General features: G+C 43.3%; 1 protein-coding gene and 1 long non-coding RNA gene across 2 annotated transcripts in view; one reads left to right on the forward strand and one right to left on the reverse strand.

Annotated features, from left to right (window-relative positions):
• Positions 1-26268, reverse strand: part of LOC309565207 — a 1884446-nt gene that overhangs the window by 289300 nt on the left and 1568878 nt on the right. The gene's annotated exons all lie outside the window — the stretch shown is intronic.
• On the forward strand, positions 21584-24628 carry LOC309565504 (uncharacterized protein; the record flags this gene model as incomplete). The annotated part of the gene is made up of 4 exons (XM_082270474.1): positions 21584-22114; positions 22694-22927; positions 23045-23392; positions 23810-24628. The coding sequence occupies 4 exons, from the start codon at positions 21584-21586 to the stop codon at positions 24626-24628; spliced, it is 1932 nt and encodes a 643-aa protein (XP_082126600.1).

The raw sequence follows: 26268 nt of genomic DNA on the forward strand, positions 1-26268 counted from the left end.
CACTGTACGAGTAAATTTAGTTGCCAAAATGACCAAACGTTCGTACAGGGATGAAGAGCTTCTCAGTTATATGCTGACCGAGTCATCTGATAGCGAAGGGGAAGCTACAATGACCGAATTAGTGTCAGTATATGAACCTGATGACGGCAGCGGCTCCCTGACAGATAGCTCCGACGACAGATGGGTCCCTGTTAGACCCAGGCGTACCCGACCCCATTCTGAAGTTGTTGTGATGCAGGAATCGCAGGGTGCTCGTATGGAGCAGAGTGTGGGTACTAGTGCCGCTCATCCTTCTGGCGACCTGGCAAGCGCCAGCGGCCTAGTACAACCTGGACCTAGTACAACCAGCACTGCAGTAAGACCTGGTGACGTGGCGAGTCCCCTAAGTGCAGTTGAAGCTGGTGCGGTGGCTAGCACAAGTAGTGGCCCGCAGCCACCGCGTATTCGAAGACAGGCCCGTAGAGCCCATAGTGCCCTCCCTGATGCGCTGGCATTTCCTAATTGGCAACCCACCGATACTACAGCGCCAGTACTTCCCCCATTCACCGCCCAACCTGGAATCCACGTGGAGACAGCTGGTTTTACGCCCCTGAACTTTTTTGAGCTGTTCTTCACGGAAGATCTTTACAGATCTATTGTGGATCAATCAAATTTGTATGCACAACAGTTCATCGCCGCCAACCCAAATTCACACCTTGCCAGACAATTCGGCTGGAAACCTATAACGGTTTCCGAATTTAAGATCTTTCTGGGCCTTTCCCTCCACATGGGCATAACTAAACAGAGTGAATTGCGGCTATATTGGTCCACTAGCCCAATTCACCATATGCGCATGTACTCTGCCTCTATGTCCAGGACGAGATACGAGCAAATTCTGCGATTTATGCATTTCAGCGACAATGAACTCTGTCGTCCTCGGGGAGACCCTGCATACGATCGGCTCCACAAAATTCGGCCCCTCATAGACCACTTCAATCAGCGGTTTGCAGCCTTGTTTACCCCCGAACAAGTTGTCTGCGTTGACGAGTCCCTGATTAAATTTACTGGCCGCCTTGCTATGAAACAGTACCTCCCCAGCAAGCGTGCCAAGTACGGGGTCAAACTGTATAAATTGTGTGACAGGGCCACAGGCTATACAGTTAGTTTCCGGGTCTATGAGGGAAAAGATAGCTGTGTGGAGCCCCCCAACTGCCCAGACTACATAGGGAGCAGCGGTAAGATCGTTTGGGACTTGGTGTCACCCTTATCCGGAAAGGGGTACCATTTGTACGTGGACAACTTTTATACAAGCGTGCCACTATTTAGTCACCTTCTTGATTTACAAATTGGCGCATGTGGCACCGTGCGACCTAATCGCCGGGGCTTCCCCCAACGGCTTGTAGATTCCCGTCTTAGTCGGGGGGCGAGAGCCTGCTTGAAAACGGACAAATTACTTGCGGTGAAGTGGAAGGATACACGGGATGTTTATGTTCTGTCCTCCCTTCACCCAGACACGACGATCCAAATTCCTACGGCAACTGGCGTTGTGGAGAAACCCCTCTGTGTCCACGAATATAACCTTAACATGGGAGGGGTGGACCTTAACGACCAGCTTTTGGCGCCGTATTTAGTTGCCCGTAAAGCCAGACGCTGGTACAAAAAAGTGTCTGTTTACCTATACCAATTGGCTATGCTGAACGCCTTTGTCCTATACAGGGCGTCAGGACGAACTGGATCTTTCCGGGAATTCCAGGAAGAGATCATCCTTGCCTACCTGTACCCAGGAGGCATGCCTGCCCAACTTCCCCTTCCAGATGCAGTGAGCCGGCTGCATGAGAGGCATTTTTCACATGTCCTCCCGAGTACCCCTACCCAAAGATGGCCCCAAAGAAGATGTCGTGTCTGTAGCAAGCGCGGATTTAGGCGTGACACCCGTTATTATTGTCCCAAATGTCCTGACCAACCTGGTCTCTGCATCGGGGAATGTTTCGAGCGCTACCATACACTAGTGGATTATTAGCGTAGGGTACAGCACGACACAGTGTAGGGCACATAAACACAGGGTCTCGAAGGATGTTGGATGTCCATCGACATTTTGAGAGACCCAAGCTGGAAGAGAAGATCGCAGATGATCGCAGTCCCTCCCAAATCAAGAAGTAAAGGAACAGTTAGAAAGAAAAATAAAAGGATCCAAAAACTGTTGTGGTGTCAGTAATTTTATATGTCCTTCTACTCCTTCCTACTATACTTTTTTTCAATGTCCTTTGTTTGTTTTTTCATTCTTTTGTGACCTGTTTCTCTTGCAGGTCCCTCGTCGGCTACCACGCATTGATTTTATATATTCTGACACAAACAGCGTTTGCGCTCAGCATATATGGATACCTTTGCTGATAGCAGCTGTGGTGATTTTCTGATTTCAGCACTGCAGTTAAAATCCTATTTTGGTATACGTGGATAGCGCCGTGTATACCCATCATTAAATTCAGTGGGTGGTTGTTTGGGCGGTTAATGATGAAAATCCAAAAACTGTTGTTGTCAGTCATTTTATATGTCCTTCTACTCCTTCCTACTATACTTTTTTTCAATGTCCTTTGTTTGTTTTTTCATTCTTTTGTGACCTGTTTCTCTTGCAGGTCCCTCGTCGGCTACCACGCATTGATTTTATATATTCTGACACAAACAGCGTTTGCGCTCAGCATATATGGATACCTTTGCTGATAGCAGCTGTGGTGATTTTCTGATTTCAGCACTGCAGTTAAAATCCTATTTTGGTATACGTGGATAGCGCCGTGTATACCCATCATTAAATTCAGTGGGTGGTTGTTTGGGCGGTTAATGATGAAAATCCAAAAACTGTTGTTGTCAGTCATTTTATATGTCCTTCTACTCCTTCCTACTATACTTTTTTTCAATGTCCTTTGTTTGTTTTTTCATTCTTTTGTGACCTGTTTCTCTTGCAGGTCCCTCGTCGGCTACCACGCATTGATTTTATATATTCTGACACAAACAGCGTTTGCGCTCAGCATATATGGATACCTTTGCTGATAGCAGCTGTGGTGATTTTCTGATTTCAGCACTGCAGTTAAAATCCTATTTTGGTATACGTGGATAGTGTCGTGTATACCCATCATTAAATTCAGTGGGTGGTTGTTTGGGCGGTTAATGATGAGTAATACTACGCATTATTCCTGTGCTGATTTCTGATAGGTTCTCTTTTTTTCCGTTCAGCCCACAGGCTGCATGAAAAAAAAAAAAACCTATATGCCAAACAAGGACCAGCAATGTACTGGTACGTTGCTGGACTTTGAGTGGTTATACCAGGATGATGCCTGCAGATTTAGGCATCATCTTGGTATCGTTTTTTACAGCCAGCGGTCGGCTTACATGTAAAAGCAATTCTAGCAGGTAATTGGCCGCTAGACTGCTTTTACATGCAGTGGGAGGGGCCTCCCCCCCCCCCACCGCCGCCTTCCGCAGCCTTCCATGGTTTTTCTCTGGCTCTCCTGTCCCACCGGTTAACCCGAGAGTGCAGCCGGTGGTTCAATTATCTAACCATAGAGCTAATTGGAGATGAGAATGGCTCCAATCATCTCTATGGCCTAAGATGCCGGAGGCTACGAGCATTTTATGACTTCTGTTTCGCCAGAAATAAACAGGGCCATTGGGAAATTGGGAAAGTATTTTATCACACCAATTTTGGTGTGGTCAGATGCGTTAAGGTCAGAGGAGAGATCTAGAGTCTAAAAGACCCCAATTTTTTTTAAAAAGAGTACCTGTCACTACAGATTGCTATCATAGGGGATATTTAAATTCACTATGATAACAATAAAAATGATTTAAAAAAAAAAAAAATTAAAGGAAAGGTGTCAAAATAACATAAAAAAGCAAAAGAAAAAAAAAAAAAAAAAAAAAAATTGAGCCCCCCCCCTTACCCCCGGTGCTTGCGCGCAATGGCGCACGCAAGCGGTGGTCTAGTGTCATATGTAAACCACAATTGCAGCATGCATGTGAGGTATCGCCGCGATCGCCAGATCGAGTGCAGTAATTCTTGCAGTAGACCTCCTCTGTAAGTCTAAAGTGGTAACCTGTAGAGACTTTTAAAGGTTTTCAAAAATGTACATACGTTTTTGTCGCTGCGCAGGCATGCGCAATTTTTAAAGCATGTCATGTTAGGTGTCTATGAACTCGGCATAAGATCATCTTTTAAATTTTACCAAAAAAATTGGAATTATATAGTGTATTTGTGCAATAAATTAAAAAAAATGTATTTTTTTCGCAAAAATTGCGTTTGGAAAATCTGTGCGCAAATACCGTGTGACAAAAAAATTTGCAACATCCACCATTTTATTCTATAGGGCCTCTGCTTTAAAAAAATATATAATGTTTGGGGGTTCAAAGTAATTTTCTAGTAAAAAAAAAATATTTTTTCATGTAAACAAAAAGGCACAGAAAAGGCTTGGTTTTCAAGTGGTTAGAAGAGTGGGTGATGTGTGGATAAGATTGAGTATAAAATGCCGGAACTGTTCAAACACCCCCCTAATGACCCCTTTTTGAAAAGTAGACACCCAAAGCTTTTTTCTGAGAGGCATGGTGAGTCCATGGAGTATTTTATATTTTGCCACAAGTTTCGGGAAAATTATTATTTTTTTTTTTTTTGTTGTTTTTTTACAGAAAGTTGTCACTAAATGATATATTGCTCATGCATGCCATGGGAATATGTGAAATGACACCCCAAAATACATTCTTTTGCTTCTCCTGAGTACAGGGATACCACATGTGTGAGACTTTTTGGGAGCCTAGCTGTGTACGCGCCCCCGAAAACCAATCCACATCTTCAGGTTTTCTAATGGCGTAAATTGCTGATTTTACCCCTGACTACCTGTCACAGTTTCAGAGGCCCTGAAATTTCAAGATGGCACAAAACCCCCCCAAATGACCCCATTTTGCAAAGTAGACACTCCAAGCTACTGGCTGAGAAGTATGGTGAGTCCATGGAATAGTTTATATTTTGCCACAAGTTTCGAGGAAAAAAATTTTTTTTATTTTTTTTTATTTTTTTACACAAAGTTGTCAGTAAATGATATATTGCTCACACAGGCCATGGGTATATGTGAAATGACACCCCAAAATACATTCTGCTGCTTCTCCTGAGTACAATGATACCCCATGTGTGAGACTTTTTGCCAGTCTAGCCGCGTACAGGACCCGGAAAACCAATGCGCACCTTTAGGCTTTCTAAGGGCGTAAATTGTTGATCTCACTCCTTACTACCTATCACAGTTTTGAAGTCCATAAAAAGCCAAGATTGCACAAACCCCCCCCAAATGACCCCATTTTGCAAAGTAGACACTCCAATCTATTTGCTGAGAGGCATGGTGAGTATTTTGCAGCTCTAATTTTTTTTGGAAAATGAAGAAAAAACAGGAAAATGCATTTTTTTTCCTCTTTTTTCAATTTCCAAAACTTTGTGACAAAAAGTGAGATCTGCAAAACACTCAACATGCCTCTCTGCAAATAGCTCAGGGTGTCTACTTTCCGAAAAGGGGTCATTTGGGGGGGGGTTGTGCTGTCTTGGCATTTCATGGCCTCCAAAACTGTGATAGGTAGTCAGGAGTGAAATCAACAATTTACGCCCTTGGAAAGCCTGAAGGCGATGATTGGTTTTCGGGGTCCTGTACTCGGCTAGACTGCAAAAAAGTCTCACACATGGGGTATCCCTATACTCAGGAGAAGCAGCAGAATGTATTTTGGGGTGTCAGTTCACATATACCCATGGCATGTGTGAGCAATATATCATTTACTGACAACTTTGTGTAAAAAAAAAAAAAAAAATATATATATATATATATTTCCCGGAACTTGTGGCAAAATATAAAATATTCCATGGACTCACCATGCCTCTCAGCAAATAGCTTGGGGTGTCTACTTTCCAAAATGGGGTCATTTGGGGGGGTTTTGTGCTATCTTGGAATTTTAGGGCCTCCGAAACTGTGATAGGTAGTCAGGAGTGAAATCAACAATTTACGCCCTTGGAAAGCCTGAAAGTGGGGACTGGTTTTCGGGGACCTGTACTCGGCTAGACTGCAAAAAAGTCTCACACATGGGGTATCCCTGTACTCAGGAGAAGCAGCAGAATGTATTTTGGGGTGTCATTTCACATATACCCATGGCATGTGTGAGCAATATTTCATTTACTGACAACTTTGTGAAAAAAAAATATATATATATATATATATTTCCCGGAACTTGTGGCAAAATATAAAATATTCCATGGACTCACCATGCCTCTCAGCAAATAGCTTGGGGTGTCTACTTTCCAAAATGGGGTCATTTGGGGGGGTTTTGTGCTATCTTGGAATTTTAGGGCCTCCGAAACTGTGATAGGTAGTCAGGAGTGAAATCAACAATTTACGCCCTTGGAAAGCCTGAAAGCGGGGACTGGTTTTCGGGGACCTGTACTCGGCTAGACTGCAAAAAAGTCTCACACATGGGGTATCCCTGTACTCAGGAGAAGCAGCAGAATGTATTTTGGGGTGTCATTTCACATATACCCATGGCATGTGTGAGCAATATTTCATTTACTGACAACTTTGTGAAAAAAAAAAAAAATATATATATATATATGTATTTCCCGGAACTTGTGGCAGAATATAAAATATTCCATGGACTCACCATGCCTCTCAGCAAATAGCTTGGGGTGTCTACTTTCCAAAATGGGGTCATTTGGGGGGGGTTTGTGCTATCTTGGAATTTTAGGGCCTCCGAAACTGTGACAGGTAGTGCAGAGGTGACATGCACAATTTACGCCATTAGAAAACCTGGGAGTGTTGATTGGTTTTCGCGGTCCTGTACACAGCTAGGCTCCCAAAAAGTCTCACACATGGGGCATCCCCATACTCAGGAGAAGTGGCAGAATGTATTTTGGGGTGTAATTCCACATATACCCATGTCATGTGTGAGAATTTTATCTTTTAGTGACAACGTTGTGTAAAAAAAAAAAATAAAAAAAAAAAATAGTAATATTCCCAAAACTTGTGGTAAAATATAAAATATTCCATGGACTCACCATGCCTCTTAGCAAACAGCTTGGGGTGTCTACTTTCCAAAATGGGGTCATTTGGGGGGGTTTTGTGGTATCTTGACATTTCAGGGCCTCCTAAACCGTTAGAGGTAGTGAGAAAATGCAATGAAAAATGTACGCCCTTTGAAATTCTGATGGTGGGGATTTGTTTTTGTGGTCCCGTACACAGCTAGGCTCCCAAAAAGTCCCACATATGTGGTATCCCTGTACTCAGGAGAAGCAGCAGAATATATTTTGGGGTGTAATTACACATATACCCATGGCATGTGTGAGCAATATATCATTTCAATGACAACTTTGTGTAAAAAAAAAAAAAAAAAAATTTTTAGTCATTTTTCAAACACCTGTGACAAAAAAATGAAATATTCAATGAGCTCAACATGCCTCTCAGAACATTCCTTAGGATGTCTACTTTCCAAAAAGTGGTAGTTTGGGGGGGTTTTGTACTGCCCTGCCATTTTAGCACTTCATGAAATGAGATAGGCAGTCAAAAATTAAAGCTGCGTAAATTTCTGTATTTACACCATAGTTTGTAGACGCTATAACTTTTGCGCAAACCAATAAAAATACGCTCATTGAATTTTTTTTTGTCAAAGACATGTAGCTAAATATATTTTGGCCAAAAAAAAATACATAAATTGAGTATATTGGATATTTTTTAAAAGACAAAGTTGAAAATGTCATTTTTTTGCAAAATTTTCGCTCTTTTTTTATTAATATCGCAAAAAATAAAAAGCGCAGAGGTGATCAAATACCACCAAAAGAAAGCTCTGTTTGTGGGAAAAAAAGGACGTAAATTTCGTTTGGGTACCACATTGCATGACCGCACAATTGTCAGTTAAAGTCACGCAGTGCCGAGTCGTAAAATACCCCCTGGTCGGAATGGGGGTAAAATCTTCCGGGGCTTAAGTGGTTAACACTGGAAGTAAAGCATTACCTCATTAAGCAGGAAATGCACAGCAAAGCCATATCTCAAAAGAGAAAGGGCATAAAAAGAGGGGGCTCTAACAATTCCAGTGATAGACAGAAAGGAGCCTAGCATAATCACATAAATAATTCCAATATCCATATAATAAATAAATGAATTGGGTAGGTGTGAACTAGGCAATAAACAGTGTATTCATATAACCAGTTCCTCCTGAGAGGCACAACAAGGAACCGATACTCTAAATGGAATGAAGAGAATGATGTCCCACATGGAGAGATAAATCCCTCCACAAGTGCTAAAGCCAATGAGCTATGGAGCTGAAAAGGACACAACAGAGTCAATTAATGATGAAAACTGATACCGTCCATAGCGTCCAGCGGGCTACCTTTGGAAAATTGCATGCCAGAGAGAGAGAGAGAGTGCTTCTCAGTAAATTGCTTCCATCGAACAGCCCAAACACTTTAGAGTGATCCAGTATATACTTCGGAGGCCGGTAAATGTGTAGCAATCATGTAGCACCTGATGCAGCAGGAGTCATAGATCAGCACGTAAATAGGTGCAATATAGTGAGTAACAGAAAACCTCCGCAGATCAGTGCATCCACTCAATGCGGGTCTCCAAAATTGGAAAGCAAATATTTCAAAGTCACGACCACACACTTAGAGCTATACTGCTTCTGAATATTAGCAGAAACTGGAAAGTTGTAACTCACAGGATACAATGATGCAAAGTTATCACTAATAGCACTGAAGATGGAACCATTCAGTGTGGGTCTCCAGGGCTGGAATAAAAGATATATTCACCATTGCAGGCACATGTACAGAGTCTGACACTGGAATTGGCCCTGGATCAAATGGCCGAGTGAACACTCCAGGAATAGAGGTGGTGGGGGTCGATGCAGAGCCCGTAGGGCATGCACACAAAAAGAGAAGCACTAAAAATGAAGGTACCTCACAGGAATCATAGTGGATGGATCAGCAAATGTATGGTAGATCAGTACCGAAAAACTGCAGAGTCCATGGCATCTCCAAATAGCTCAAAGGCTGACATTCAATCTCGACCTCTCATGCTCCAGGCTGACGAGAGCTCAGGTGAGACACAGCAGACAGGTGGTGTGCCGTTGTTCCGTGAGAATTACCTACCCGTGAGAAAAACCTACCCTCGTCACTTCCGGTTGCACGGCAGTGTATGTCATTCGGCGTTTACATTAAAACAGCTGTGCTGCAATACGAGTGATCTCCACTCCTGTCCCTGTCACTTCCCTCATCTCGGCTAGTAAATATAAAAGCGGTGGCGGGTGTATGAGAACATAAATCACGGAGCCGAGACCCGCTTTTATATTTACTAGCCAAGATCAGGGGAGTGACAGGGACAGGAACGGAGATGACTTATATTGCAGCACACTTGTTTTAATGTAAGCGTGGCGTGGGTAGGTTTTTTTCACGGACACCGTGATAATTTCCTACTAGTGCGCATGCGCACTAGTCAGGTCCTCAGCTCTTTCATTAGGTATCCGGGGCTGTGAGCATGCGCACTGCTGCGCTGCTCAGCTGTTCCTGGCCGGAAGTGACGAAGGTAGGTTTTTCTCACGGGGTAGGTAATTCTCACGCTACACCATCAATGCATTTCGCTGACTAATCAGCTTCGTCAGTCCATTCTTTCCAATGCCAGCCTGTTAATTATTGCCAGATGGATGAACATGTACCTTCAACAAAAGTATTTTCCTGATGTGTAGAAGGGTCTTCCCCCATATGTATTATGGTGAGACCCTTCTGGTCAGCAGTGACTGCCTTCATTTCAGAAGCCTTTGAGCTCTCTAATATTTGTACTCCTAAATGGTGCCTTCTGGGGGGGGGGTTTGAGGATGTTGATTTTCTTAACAAAACTAAAGTGTTTTTACGACTACTACTGTACTATGCCAGAAAGGTAATTGTATTGTACTGGACTAGGTCAGAATCCCAACCATTGATTTATGGAAATGCCTAGTTAATCAAAACCTCCCAATATATAAGCGAACGTACGAGGCTAGGGGGTGTCCGGCAACGTTCACCAAGATCTGGGGACTCTGGTTGGATTTGCAAGATAATAGACATTGTATGGGTGACATTACTCAAGAAGTTTGTGAATATTCTGGACTTTATTTGAAATTTCGGGGGCTAATTGGGCTTTCCTGACCGGGAAGTAATTCAGTAGACGTGTTGAAATACTCTTTTTTTTACTGTTGTTTCTTTCCAATGCCAGCCTGTTAATTATTGCCAGATGGATGAACATGTACCTTCAACAATACAAGTCCACAAATGTTGATGTTGCACTTGCTCTGATTGTTCTAACCTATGTTTACATGTAATATATATGTATACAGCATATGCATCTTGTACATGTTTTTCTTAATAAACAAGTTTTAGAAAAAAAATATAGGGATAAGTAGGTGGAAAATCAGAAGATATAAACGAACATACACATAAAAAAACAGATATTGCTGATACTAAACTATGAAAATCTGACTGGCTAATTAGGCTGCCTCCTCTGAATTAAGCTGGGGAGCATTGTCACTGAAAGAGAGGTAAGTGAAGGAGAGAGGGGCACCACATCTGGTGTAGCATGAAAATGTATTAATAGAATGTTTAAAAACAAAAGTATTGCACTCACAAAAGCTGGATGGATCAACGCATTTCATGGGTGGCCAGCTAGTAGAGGACAGGGGCTAGGATAGACAGAAGTCCAAAAGCAGAGGGAGTGTGAACTGACACTGGGTGGACCACTAAAGCCACTGGGACCCCTCAATGTGATAGCGGAAGGACTACTTAAGCTGCCGCTGAAAAAGCACTGGGATGCTGCTAGATGATCTGTGTAGCAGAAGTAAAATTAGTCCTCAAATTTCACAACAGAAGCACTGGAAATGTATCTGGCCCCTGCTTTCTGTGACAGCAGGAAATCCTCTATCCTATAGTCACAAGGCGGTTGGCAAGAGCGATCCTTGTCTCTTATCTGAGTGCTTTCCACAGGGAGAGAGAAGTCTGTTTGAGGGTCTCACCTGTTGTCAGGCTGACTCCCTCTCTTATTGGAAAGCAATCTTATATGAGACCAAGGATTCATTTCTCCATAGAACCTGCTGCACAGATCATCTAGCAGTGTCCCTATAGTTCTTCCAGTGGCAGCTTTAGAGATCCATCACTGATCACAGTAAGAGGTTCCCAGCGGCATTAGCAGTCCAATAATTGCATATGAAAATCCAACATGCTAATTGTACCCAAGTTGATTGATGGATTGATGGATTGCCTTGGATACAAAAGCCTGAGATGGATCGAATCTCAGACGGTCCCTGCTGAACTTGCCAAGATTCAAACCGTCTATGGCCACCTAAACTTTTTCCTGCCTAGTAATTACTGTTCAGTGGCAGGTCGCAAGGTGGCACCAATGTGGCGATCTTGTGTGAGATTGTGATGGATTTTTATGCTGGAAGGTCATAGAATGAGAGGCAGCTCATGAAGTAGTTGTGGATGATGGATTGTATGCTGGTTGGTCTCGGAGAGGAAGCAGGAGTTTGCTGAGGTGTATGAAGCTATGTGTGTACATAGCAAAGGACATAAACGTTACTGGCAGCCAAAGGAATTTTTTTGAGAACTGACAATTTTCAATTTTATTAATTTTTAACATTGGGAAAAAAGGGTACAGGACATTCAGGCTGCAGAAATACAAAAGTTTTGAAACACAGCTAAGTAAAGGTATAGCAAATAAACCTCCAGCCAAGGCACACAGCAGCAAGCCAAAGCAATTTTATAGGATTGTGTTATATCTGAGCCAGCATCTTAAACATCTTAACATGTTAGCATCTTGAATTTAGGCCTATTAAATTTCTGATTTCGGTCTATCAAATGCAGTCACTTTTGGGGTAATGAAGCCGCAGCAATGCCTAAATACAATAGCCAGCAGCATAGATTGCTCTCCATTCATGCTGTTTAGAATGAAAGGAAAAAGTTCTTAGATTTCTCTAGCTCAGCCTGCAGACTGAACAAGAGAAGTGTGTGTATGGCTAGTTTTAGTTCCAGAAGCATTTGCTGACCATGGATGATGCCTAAATAAAGATGGTTTCCATGTAGTAAGGAGAAAGAACAGTGAAGACATTTTCAGAGGTGGTAGTAGTACGATTTACTGGTAGTACGATACTAGTAAATGTTAACATTCATATCTATATGCATCCATTTTCCTTATATAGATAAGTAGATAAAATTATATCTAGGTTCACTTTATAGGGTGACTGCAGCCAAATCTTTGCTTACTATGGGTTTTAGAATAGACTGTGAATGGGCTAGAAGCAATGTCAGGTTTTAAATTCTGTCTGTGTCCCCATTAGGGAGATTTCCCTGCACTTCCTGTTCCAGAGACATAGCATAAAGTACCTGGAAATCTGCTCCAAATTATGGAAATTCACATACTGGGGCCTACAGTATTTACCCTACTGTGTTACAAAAACACAATAAATAACTTGCTTTTACAGCACATTACCGCAGAGCGTGGTATGGCATAGAACATGGGTTGAAGTGCCATTGATTTTAAATGGAACCTGATGCACCTCAGAATCGCACAGCAACACAATTCTGGTGTGCTCCATTAAAAAAAAAAATTGATTTTTGTACTCATTTTCTTGTAGTCTATTGAGGGACACAAAGTCTTTCGTTCTTGGGTTATACTGCTGCCTACAGTAGAAAAATCATCATTCAGGATGGTAAATCACTCCTCGGAACAGAAGAAGATCCAAAGGATATGGAAGAGCCCATGAAGTGGCCACCAGGAGTCTTACAGGGTCAGCGTCATTCACAGTGGTGGCAAGGGGGTAGTAAAGCAGGCAGTTGAGCCACAGTTTGACAACCCCTGATCGCCCACCTAAACAAGGACATGCAGGTTCTTAGAGTTGTATATGTGCCATAGTAAAAATGAAACCACCTGTCACCAAACCCAATCAATTCAAGGTGGTTTGGGCTTTTTAGGTTTAAAACAGGCAGAGAGGAAATGACATATCGCCTCCTAGTCACCTAGTAACCACTCTTTGAAAAGTGATCAATGGATTGCTTTTCAGAGGGGTGGCATAGGCTGGTGCACATCTAAATGATCGCTACCGGAAAATTTCAAAACATGGCTTGTTGGGGGTACTTTGGGACTAATGTTAGCAAGCATAGCCGTAATGAATCCCTGTACCTAGAGAAAAACCTGGACATGACAGCTCTCCACAGCCAACATTTAGTAGAGCGGAGTTCTGGAAATTGCACCATGTGGAACTCAGTGCCTGATGGTCACTTCCAGGCTATCTCTGCATACAGTACAGCAGGGTCTGAACACAGTACTCCAAAAGCCAGGCTGAGGATGACTGCACCAGACGCAAACTAACACATAAGGCTCCAGAAGCAATTTAGAGAAGGGTCTTGATTGAAGAGGCAAAAAAAATCTAATCAAAAAAGGGTAGTATCAGAAAGGCAAGTCTTTTAACACAGCAGAGCTAAAGAAAAGACTGTGTCACATCATCCACTAGGTGGCAGTATAACCCAGGGGTGAAGAACTTCTTGTGTCCCTCAATGGACAAGAAAGAACATTGTGCATTGGCAGACTCTGCAACGTAAATCTGCTGCCTAATGTAACACATGAATACCTAACAATAAATGTAAGTCCATTATCTCCACACACCAATGTGCACAGGCCCTTACATTTTGGTTTTCCCATCACTTTCTCTCCCAATGGCAATGGTCATTAGGAGATTTCAAATTCCTGCAGTGGGGGTACTAATAACAATAAAAGCATGAAATAGTATGTAACCCCCCACTACACTAGAAAAATAAAGTTTTGTCTGAAGTTGTAAACCTCAATTTTCAGTGCAGTGACCCTCTGATCATCTTTGGTCTTCTATTGAGAAGAAAAGGAAGAATGGAACCGATTCTCTTCAATCCACCTCTCCAGATACCTCTCCCATTCTACTTTTCTCAAGAGAAGACACCTAAAATAAAAAGAAGCCATTTAAAATATAATTTAACACTCAATGCCAATTTCTTCACCATCAATTACTCCTAAAAAGCAAATTCTTCTATCACCACAATATAAATCACACTCATCCCCATCTGGTACAATTGGCTGCTGCAGCAGACAGTTGAGTAGAACAGATCAGTGGTCGTATTTAAATGGACTTTCCACGAATACAATGTGATTAAGTCGCACGGTGCCACATGCGCCAATTCCAAAATCAAAAAGGTGACTAAAAAGTGGCAATAATTGTCCACGTATAAATGGTACCCCTTTTCTGAATAAGGGTGACACCAAGTCCCAAACAATCTCGCCATGGGCATCCGCAGGTAGGGGCAGGGGGGGGGGGTCAAATGATGGCGCCCCCCCCCCCCCCTGGAATCTCAACTTCCCCTTTTAAGTGGTTGTTAAGCCACTTTATACCATCCTGTCTGGTCTGCTTAATAGTCCTGTGTTTTAAAAAAATAAGCCATTCTTTACTAGTTTTCAGAGGGCCAAGCACCGCTCACATGACCCGTCAGCTCTCCTCTCCCCATCTGACAACTGCCTGCAGCGGGCGGGGCCGAGGATTCCTTACTGATGTCAGTCGAGAGGGGAGGAGGAGGGGAGGGGGAGAGGAAGAGAGAGGTGGCGGGTCACGTGAGCGGCGAGTGGCGCTCTGAAAACTTGTAAAGCATGGCTTATTTTTATAAAACACAGACACAGGGGCACACAGGATTATTAAACAGACTGTAGACCAGATATGAAACTTTAAACAAAACTACAGCAGTAGAAGGAGAGGGGGGGGCAGGCACTGACACAGGAGCAGACAGGCAGGGAAAGAGGGGGGAGAGAGTACAGAGAAGGACAGGAGGGCTGCAGATGACAGAGGCACGTAAACTGACCACAGTGTCAGGGCTCAGCAGCCATGGTATACCATGGTCAGTTTACAGAGGGGAGGACATAGCCAGGTAGGATTAGCCAGGTATTTTAGGCGATAGAAGGGGCCAAATTACACAGCAAAGCACTGTGCTGTATAACATGCTTCAAGGGAAAAGGGTCCATTTTTTTTTTTTTTTAGGTAAACAAATGCTTTAAAAATAAATGCTGCTGTTTGCTCTTTAAAAATAAACACTCAAAATAAGTATAATGACTAAGCCCCTCCCCTTCATGACATTGTTGAAAAGGGGTGGAGCATGGCTGACCTTAAAATGATGCCCCCCCCCCCCCAGAAAAAAGTTCTGTGGTCATCCACGCTTGCCGCTGCTCCCCATGTAGTCTGGGCAGATGGGGGGCTCCACATTGCTATCTTTTCCTTCATAAATCCAGAAACTACATGTGAAGCTACACTGAAGTGAATGAACCCCAAAATTGGATTGTATCGATTTGCCATGGCAGCAGAGAACACGGGCATATGATGAATTGTGTCAGTGGATCAATATGACTCTATGAATATGACTCTCTCTCACTCTTTTTATTAAGGCCCATGATGAGAGATAGGCCCAGAAAGGGTTTAAATTTGGAAACAGTGATACGTTTCCATGCAAATTCTCTGGCAAGGGTCAAATTTGGATTTGCGGGGATGAATTGATCGGCATATAAATTGCTTTGAAAGAGGGTGGTGATATCTGCGCTTAGGAGGAGAACATATGAACCGTATGTGATAAATGAATAAGGCAGCCAGCTAAATAAGTGGATTACAAACTTATAGCATAAATAAAAAAAGGTAAAAGCAGCGCCAAAAATTAAAATATTAAATATAATATTGTAAATATAAACGTCCAATAAATTGTGATACAGTCCAAAATAATTGTCCCATATGAAGGTAATGAAGAGGGGAGAGCCAGAGCAAAGTCCCGGATACCAGTGATTAAATTCAGGAGGAGTATACACCCAATCGTGGCAGTCTCACAAATTTCTTACCAGAAACAGTTGACCCGCTGAGTGGTCAAATCAGGCGTATGAATCTCCTAGATATATCAGCCAGGAAAAGCCAAAAGACATAACACTGGAATTATCCAAACTGAAACACTCCAAACCATCTCCAAAGTACCTCAAAGAATAAGGGTGGACAATAGTGCAGACTGAGTCCCGACTCTATGAAGTGTGTGATGGGAAGGCGGAAGTAAAAGGAGCTCTGTGCCCGGTCACCTTCTCCTCCACACACTCAGTGAGGGGGGCAATCTGACGCTATCCTGTATTGACGCTAACTAACGTTAGCGCTAACTGATGTCACCTGTGACACTAATACAGTGATCAGAAAAAGATCTGTACACTATAAGGCCTCTTGCACACGATACTCCTGTTTGAGCATCTACTTTTTTCAAGACCTTTTTCTTGTATGTATTTGCGAGTATTCGCGAGTATTTGTGAGTATTTGCGAGCATTGAGGCTTAAATTACTGACCAAAAATGCCGATTTTTCTATTTTGTTCTTACTGAAGAATGCACAGCGCTTGTTTACGCCCCTGTGTGCATAGGCACATTACAATTAATGGGCTTTATTTTAGCTCAAAAAGCTGTACTGAGCATTTTCAAGCCGCGAAATGCTCAAACAGGAGTATCGTGTGCAAGAGGCCTAATAGTGACACTGTATTAGGGCAATGAAGGGGTTAATGGGGTGATCAGGGGGTCAAACCTTTATTAGGGGATAAATGGCGGGTACCCTAAACCTATCTTTGACTGCCTCTAACTACCACTAACTGAAGTCACAAGTGATCTGTAAATTATCTGTATGCTGTATATAGTGTACACTGTGAGAGGGAGTGAAAGGGGTTAACTGGAGGTGATCAGGGGGTTAAAGGTGTGCCTATGTGTACTGGTGTCAGTGTAGTGCTTGTGTACTAACAGTAGATGTTCTCTCTTCTCACGCTGGAACCGAAAAGGGCTCCGGGAGAGAAGATTGCATCATTTCCTGTGCCTGTGTTTACATTACACAGGCACAGGACAATCTGCAATTGGTCAGAACCAATCACCAGGTCCAGGCCAAAAATCATTGGTCTGGACCTGATGACTGATTGGTTCTGAACCCAATCAGAACATTGCGGGGACGGAAAGCACCTGCGTGGAGCTAGGGGGCAGTTACGTTGGTTCGCGCAGCCGAGCCACCTTTCCGCAGTAAATCTGCGGCGGGCGGTCGCCAGCAGGTTAATGACCTTTTGCTTTTAAGATTAGAAAAAAGATTTGGGGTCGTATTGATTTCTCCATAAAAAGAACCTATCGTGCAGCATTGCTATCACAAGAGATGTTTATATTTTTTAATTATGCTAGATGGTTATCTGCACTGTAAATATGCTAGATATTATCTGCACTTTTGCACGATTGCTACATTTTGCACTTCTGGTAGATGCCAAACTGCATCTCGTTGCTGTGTACCTGTACTATGCAATGACAATAAAGTTGTATCTATATCTATCTATAACGATAAAAATTATAACGAAAAAAAAAAATAAAAAATTTAAGGAAAAGCGTAAATATAAAAAGTGGAAAAAAAAAAATAATGAAAATAATTGAAAGCACCCCCATCCCCACATGCCCGCTCGCAGTGGTGAATGCATACGTAGGTCACGCCTACATATGTAAACTATTTAAACCACACATGTGAGGTATTGCTGTGCAATATTTTTTGTCATGCGATATTTGCGCAGCGGTCTTTCAAAAGCAATTTTTTTTTTACAAAAATACATTTCACTGCATTTGAAAAAACAAAAACAGTAAAGTTAGCACAATTTTTTTGTATATTGTGAAAGATGATGTCACGCCGAGTAAACAGATACCTAACATGTTAGGGTTTAAAATTGCGCACTCTCGTGGAATGGCGACAACCTACAGTACTGAAAAATTTCCATAGGCTTTAAAATTTTCTAACGGGTACCAATTTACAGTTAAAGAGGAGATATTTTTCTAGAATTATTTCTCTCGTTCTGGCGATCGCGGCAATACCTCACGTGTGATTTAAACATTTTTATTTGCAGTCGGGACTTAAGTATGCGCTTTCTTTAGTGCGCAAGCTCACGGCAACGGGGGCGCTTTACATTTTTTTTTTCTGATTTTTTTCCTTTTTTTATTTTTAGCAGACCCCTCCACTGCCGCTGCTGGGTTACATGATCGGAGACCCGATCGAAGCCAAATCTGGCTTTGTTCGGGACTCCAACCAGCCCGATTGTTTGGGTCTCCTGGGGAGACAGGAAACTCAGGCAGAGCCGTGGGGGGGGGGGGGGGTTGGGGGTGGTGACGTCTCTTCCCTCTTGCTGGGATAAAGGCCGCATCGGCTGTTATCTCCTGAAAGCCAACTGTCAGCTCTAAAAAAAACGTAGCGGGTTGATGGCTGCAGCTTTAAGGAATCATCCTCAACCACTTCTGCAAGCTGATATACATGTACATTGGTTTGGGGGAAGTGGTTAAGTCCCGGTTCACATATATGTGATGCGGAAAACCTGCGAATCCACTGCGGGTTCCCGCATCGCACTCAACTCGCAGGCAGTTCACACTGCCATATGCGAACCGCTAGGGGTGTCAATACAAAGGTAACAACACCCCCGGATCAGTTTGCATATTGCAGTGTGAACTGTCAATTCAGACATGAATCAGATCGCATAGGTGTGAACGCCCGTGTGATCCAATTCTGGTGCAGACCAAAAAAAGGGTCCTGTGCGACTTTGGTCCGAATGCGATGAGATTTCAGCCATACAATCTTTATGGCTGAATTCGCAATACACAGACATCGCATGGGATTTGTAGAGCAGTGCGCTGCGAATCACAAGCAATATCTGACATTGCATATGTGTGAACCGGCAATAAAGTGTCTTTTCACCAAATAAATTGTGTTTCAAAAACCTCTGCTTAAAAAACTGTGTTATATAAAACATTGCAATGACCGCCATTTTATTTTATAGGCTCTATGCTAAAAATATATATATATAATATCTGGGGGTTCTAAGTAACTTTCTAGCAAACAATACTGATTTAACCACTTCCGGACCGCCCGCTGCAGTTATACGTCGGTACTTTGATGTTACATACAGGGGTTATGGAAGCAGATAGCTGCCATACCCCCGGTATTTTTTTACTGGGCAGGGGGTCCAGTGGCGGATTCATCGTGGGATCACTTTTATGGGTGGCGGGAGAGGTGCCCGGCCGCTTCCCTGTAATTTTCCCTGCTTACCGGAGCCGTCGGTAGCGAGGAAAACTATCTGCCCTTTCCCCTCCGAGGCAGGATGTCGAGTGACGGCAAGCTGGCCCACACTTGACTCTATGGCCTTGGAGGACCGGAGCGATGTCATACGTTGCTTCCTCCCAACGGTCCTAAGGGGCCCATTTTTTTTATTATGAAAAAAAAATTACATTTTTTTAAATAATTTTTTTGCTTTTTAGTGTAGATGTGAGATGTGAGGTCTTTTTGACCCCAGATCTCACATTAAAGAGGACCTGTACTGTAATACTGTATTGTACTGTATTACAAGGGATGTTTACATTTTTTACAAATTTTTTTAAAGGGACAGTGTAAAAATAAAAAACAAAAAAAGGTAAAAAAAAAGCTCCCGTGCAGAAGTGGAAACAAACGCAAGTCGCGCCCACATATGTAAACGGTGTTCAAACCACACATGTGAGGACTTGCCGTGGTCATTCGAGCGAGAGCAATAATTTTTTCCTTAGACCTCCTCTGTAACTCTAAACTGGTAACCTGTAGAAATTTTTAAGGTGTCGCCTAGAGATTTTTAAGTACCAAAGTTTGTCACCATTCCATGAGTGTGCGCAATTTTGAAGCATGACATGTTAGATATCAATTTACTCGGCGTAACATTATCTTTCACATTATAGAAAGAAATTGGGCTAAGTTTTCTGTTTTCTTATTTTTAATTTAAAAAAGTGTATTTTTTTTTAACGGTATTTTTTTGTATTTTTTTTACGGTGTGACAAAGTATTGCAACCATCTCCATTTTATTCTCTAGGGTCTCTGCTAAAATATATATATATATATATATATATATATAAATAATAATGTTTGGGAGTTCTAAGAAATTTTCTAGTAAAAAATACTGATTTTAACTTGTAAACAAGTGTCAGAAATAGTCCCGGTCCTTAAGTGGTTAAATAGTTTTAAATGTTTCCAAAGAAAAGTCTCCTGGCTTCTAGGACCAAGTTGAGATTAAGCACCATCCACCCGCTGTCATTACATCTGTCAAATGCCAGCATCTCTGCCCATTAAAGCTCTAACATTCATTGGCATACAATAATAAAGCGTGGGGCTACAGATACCACAAGGTGCTGCAGGTAAGCATTGCTGTTACTTTAGAAATGTCATGTAACACTGGATGCATTTAAAATAACAAACCTTATTATTATTAGTAAATGTGTAACGGCATTACCTGCCATTGTTTATTATATCTGTCTGGAGTTACACTTGAACAGGGATTAGAATCATTGGATAGAATCAGAATGGGTTAGAGCTTTTTTGTCGTGTTTTTATTGATACCTGTGTCCCCATTGGAGAGATTTTTCCTTATTTTCTGCTCTAGTGACTCCACCGCACACATGAAAAGTTTCCCAAATGTTAGGCAGAAAAAAAAAAGAAAAACTTCTAATGCTTCCTAATTCTATCACAAATTACAGAAATTCAGCTTCCATTCACAGACATCATAAGGAAATCGCTATAAGAGAAAGCACCTTGGCTTTTTAAAATGTCACCAGTATACAGATAAACCATCAGAGAATACAGTATTGGAGTTTTATTGGTATTTTAACTAAATTAATAAACACCAAAAACAACCTTCTGGAAGTAAACTTGGGCCACGGCCATTTTTTTATTGGTTTTAATAAAAACACTTTATTCAAAATTCTAAATTAAAACAATATTATTTGAAGTTTAAATTGTTATCACTTAAACAATGGCTCAGCCACTACGACTCAAGCCATACATTTCATAGGAAGTTTAAACCATCCCATAAATATAACTCATAAGCCTAAATTACCATATCAGCTCAGTCATCAAAACTCAAACTGGAAACTTATACAACACAAAAGTCCCCCTTTTAACAACATGTGACCCAACCACGTAATATCAGGCCATGACAAAAATTGGGGCGGGAGGGAGAGGAGCAGCACAGAGATTCCTCCTGAGGTGAGTAATTTCTTGGGGTCTGAACCCCCTTTAAATAGCCCCCCAAAACGTTCCAGAACTGTCCAGGTCAAGTGACCCCTAGAAAATTCACCCCACCAATCAGCTGACCCTTCTAGAAGGCTCCTCGTGTGTTATTACAGGTGTATGGGGAGTCTTGAAACCTGTATACACTTCAAAGATCCCCTAAAGAGAAAGGGAGGGGGGCCTGAAACCCATAACCCTCTCACTCAAGGGAGCCTTGAAACTCCCTAACTGCCGCTGTCCCATAGTAAAGGGAGCCTTAAAACTGTCTGACTGCAAAGGTACCTTTGTTTACTGTCACCATGACAACAAGACAGCGATGACAGTTGGTGAGTCTGAGACTATAAATAGACCTGCAGCTGAGTCAGCGGATCAAACCAGCAGTGAGAGGCGAAGGAGTAGCAGCACACTGTTAGTTCTTAACCTTGTTGAGTTGGTTTTATTGCGATTTTTTTGTGATTTCCAAAATGGGAAACTGTTGTAGAAAAAAACGCACCCGTGTTGATGAGACAGCTCATCATCCAAAGTCACAGGTAAAATTTACATCTAAGCCTTTAGTGGCTGGAAAACAACAGAGATATCAGTCTGATGTCTCTCTCTGCCATGATGTGCATATTGTGCCTAGTGGAGGAAACTCTGCTGCCAGGCCAACTGACACTAATGGCAAACCAGAGGAGTCCCTTCAGCTGGAAACACCTCAGCTGAACACTCCAGTGACCTATACTGATGGAAAGGAGTTTGTTCATTCTGAGAGAGCCAGTAGCCCTCAGCTGAACACTCCTATTACCAATACCGAAGAAGACACATCTGTTCAGTCTGATGGAGCCAGTAGCCCTCAGCTAAACAGTCCTTTAAACTATTCCGATGAAGAGGGGTCAGAGCTTGAAACATCTCAGCTAAGCACTACAATGACCTATTCCTTTGAAGACAAATCTGTTCAGTCTGATGGAGCCAGAAGCTCAGAGCTGAACAGTTCTGAAATCTTTTCTGATGGAGAGGTGACCTTTCCGCTTTTAAAACTTCAGCCGAAACCTCGAGTGACCTTTGCCAATGGAGACACATCTGGTAGGTCTGATTCTTCCAGTAGCTCACAGCTTAACAGTCCTGTAAGCTTTTCTGATGAAGAGGAGTCCCTTCCCCTTGGAACACTTCAGCTGAAACCTCGAGCGACCTATTCCGATAAAGACAAATCTGTTCAGTCTGATGGAACCAGAAGCCCAGAGCTGAACAGTTCTGAAATCTTTTCTGATGGAGAGGTGACCTTTCCGCTTTTGAAACTTCAGCCGACACCTCGAGTGACCTTTGCCAATGGAGACACATCTGGTAGGTCTGATTCTTCTAGTAGCTTGCAACTTACAAGCCCTGTAAGCTATTCTGATGAAGATGAGTCCTTTCAGCTTGAAACATCTCAGCTAAGCACTACAATGACCTATTCCTTTGAAGACAAATCTGTTCAGTCTGATGGAACCAGAAGCTCAGAGCTGAACATTTCTGAAATCTTTTCCGATGGAGAGGTGACCTTTCCGCTTTTAAAACTTCAGCCGAAACCTCGAGTGACCTTTGCCAATGGAGACACATCTGGTAGGTCTGATTCTTCTAGTAGCTTGCAACTTACAAGCCCTGTAAGCTATTCTGATGAAGATGAGTCCTTTCAGCTTGAAACATCTCAGCTAAGCACTACAATGACCTATTCCTTTGAAGACAAATCTGTTCAGTCTGATGGAACCAGAAGCTCAGAGCTGAACAGTTCTGAAATCTTTTCCGATGGAGAGGTGACCTTTCCGCTTTTAAAACTTCAGCCGAAACCTCGAGTGACCTTTGCCAATGGAGACACATCTGGTAGGTCTGATTCTTCCAGTAGCTCACAGCTTAACAGTCCTGTAAGCTTTTCTGATGAAGAGGAGTCCCTTCCGCTTGGAACACTTCAGCTGAAACCTCGAGCGACCTATTCCGATAAAGACAAATCTGTTCAGTCTGATGGAACCAGAAGCCCAGAGCTGAACAGTTCTGAAATCTTTTCTGATGGAGAGGTGACCTTTCCGCTTTTGAAACTTCAGCCGACACCTCGAGTGACCTTTGCCAATGGAGACACATCTGGTAGGTCTGATTCTTCTAGTAGCTTGCAACTTACAAGCCCAGTAAGCTATTCTGATGAAGATGAGTCCTTTCAGCTTGAAACATCTCAGCTGAGCACTACAGTGACTTTTTCCTTTGAAGACAAATCTGTTCAGTCTGATGGAACCAGAAGCTCAGAGCTGAACAGTTCCGAAATCTTTTCCGATGGAGAGGTGACCATTCCGCTTTTAAAACTTCAGCCGAAACCTCGAGTGACCTTTGCCAATGGAGACACATCTGGTAGGTCTGATTCTTCCAGTAGCTCACAGCTTAACAGTCCTGTAAGCTATTCTGATGAAGAGGAATCCCTTCTGTTTGGAACACTTCAGCTGAAACCTCGAGTGACCTATTCCGATAAAGACACATCTGTTCAGCCCGATACCTCTAGCACCTCTAGCAGCTCACAGCCTAACAGTCCTATAAGCTATTTCGATGAAGAGGAGCTCACATCTGAACTAGAGGAGTTCACTCAGCCAAGCAAAAGAAAGATGGACGACCGAGGGACATTTAGCCAGTTTAGTTCCCCTTCTGTTAAACCTACTTTCAAAAAGCTGAAGCCTTATGAATCACCTATCTGCTCAATGAACCCTTGTGTGGGACAATATAACCTCCATAGCCTGAGAAGAGACCTGCAGTATGTAATGGAATATGGAAACGAAAACTATGCTTGCAAGAGGAGTGTTGAACTCTACTTCCTACCTGCGAACTGTCTTAGTCGTACAGAACTGGATGAAGAAGACCGAAGAAAAATGGTGCGCTGCCTTATCAAATCCCACTCAAAGCACTCCCTGAGCTTGGAGTCCCTGTGCCTGGCCATAAACTACCTGGACAGGCTCCTACTTAACATCAGGGTGGAGAGGTGCACCTACAACATTATGGCCATTACCTCAATGGTACTTGCCTTAAAAACATCAGAGACATATAGTGAAGAATTGGACCAGATAATTCTGGGTTGTCGCAGACATTTCACCAACACCACAATGTGGACTATGGAGGCATTAATCATGAGGAAACTCAGCTACCGGCTAATTGCTCCAACCACCAACTTTTTTTTGCAGCATCTTCTCATGAAGCGCATGGCCAGTGCAGAGCTCACTGCACAGACAGTGGAGGAGAACCATATCCTGATGGTATGTGCAAAAGCAATTGTTAAACTCTGCCTGACAGAGTACTATTACTGCTCTGTCCCTCCATCACTGCAGGCCATCTGCTGTGTCAAAGCTGCTGAATGGGTGGTCTGCCCAGACAAGACTGTCACCCTCACTGGTATACAAGGATACCCAGATGAGCGGGTGCAGGAGGTGCTAGAGTACACGATTACTCTAATCAAAGACAACTCTAACTACTTAAGCAGCCTCACAGACTTTGAAGACAACTTCTATCTATATCAATACTGAGTGCTCCACGCTCAGCAATTCAAACACCAAAGAGAGGAAGCTGTAAAGTAACAGCACCACCAAGGGCATATCCCCATAAAAATACTAACATTTACCAACATACCAAACCAGTCAGAATCACCCTGATCCATCCCAGAAGCACTACAGGAAGAAGGGGAAGATAACTATAGATTTCAGATCCGTTGCACTGGCTGTGTGGGCAATGACAGCTAATCACCTTCAGGGACAAGGGCATTAGTTTACATTCTAAAATTTTATCCTGAAAGGACCAGCAGCTCTCAAGTGAGATAAGGGATAAGGAAACACATTTGCAGCGTAAGATGGTTTGTGAGTGTCAATTTTTAAAGTTTCACGCACACATACCATCAGTGCGTCCACCAGTGCCTTCTTGTGCGCAGCCAAAGGTGTGGAGGAATTATCCTCACTATCCGATAATTTGGGGACGGTGGCCGCAGACCCTGCAAAGTGGGCCACGTCCGCAGCCAGGGCTGGACTGGCCTGCCGGCATACTGGGAAATTTCCAGGTGGGCCGCTTTGAGATATAGCCGGAAAGAACGTTTTTACTCCCCTTTGTAATCGCGGCCGCTGGCCCACCCCGCTGGGTATGCAAAGTCGAGCTAGCCGCCGGATGTGAGCGGCATGATGTCATATCCGGCGGATGCACGGCGGCAGTCGGCGGATCTCTAGTCATTGGCTGGCTGTACAGCATGGCGGCATCCCTTCCCTGAAGTTCCCTCCCAGGCTCCCACACAGACACCGGTGACCGGCGGCGCGCTGAGCTGCCCTGTAGTGTACAGGTAAGAGTCGTGAAGGAGGGACCTTGACCTTGTGTATTACATTTGAGGGGGGGGGGGGGGCAGGCAGCATTGTATTAGGGAGTGCGGAGGAGGGGATCAGCATTGTATTAGGGGAAGGGATCAGCATTGTATTAGGGCCCCTAATACAATGCTGATTCCCCCTCCCCCTAATACAATGCTGATCCCCTCCTCCGCTCCCCCTAATACAATCCTGATCCATCCCCTCCCCCTAATACAATGCTGTCCCCCCTCCCCCTAATACAATGGTGTTTAGCAGGGGAGGAAGGGATCAGTATTGTATTAGGGGGAGGGGGCAACAGCATTGTATTAGGCACAGGGGGGGATCAGCATTGTATTTGGGGGAGGAGGATCAGCACTGTAATAGGGGGAGGAGGCAAGGGGGAGCCGCATTGTATTAGGTGGAGGGGGGATCAGCATTGTATTAGGGGGAGGGGGCAAGGGGGGAAAAGCATTGTATTAGGTGGAGGGGGGGTCTGCATTGTATTAAGGGGATTGGAACAGCATTGTATTAGGGGGAAGGGAGTGGTCAGCATTGTATTAGGAAGAGGGGGCCTGGGGGAAAAGCATTCTATTAGGGGGAGGGAGGGGGGGATCAGCATTGTATTAGGGAGAGGGACGGACAGCATTGTATTAGGAGGAGGGGGGTGATCAGCATTGTATTAGGGGGAAGGGGCCAGGGGAACAGCATTATATTAGGAGGAGGGGGGGTCAGCATTGTATTAGGGGGAGGGGGCCGGGGGGATCAGCATTGTATTAGGGTGAGAGGACCAGGGGGGAAACAGCATTGTATTAGGGGGAGATGGGGGATCAGCATTATATACT

This window comes from Pelophylax lessonae (genome assembly GCF_965119305.1).
Source record: "Pelophylax lessonae genome assembly, chromosome: 10".
NCBI lineage: Eukaryota > Metazoa > Chordata > Amphibia > Anura > Ranidae > Pelophylax > Pelophylax lessonae.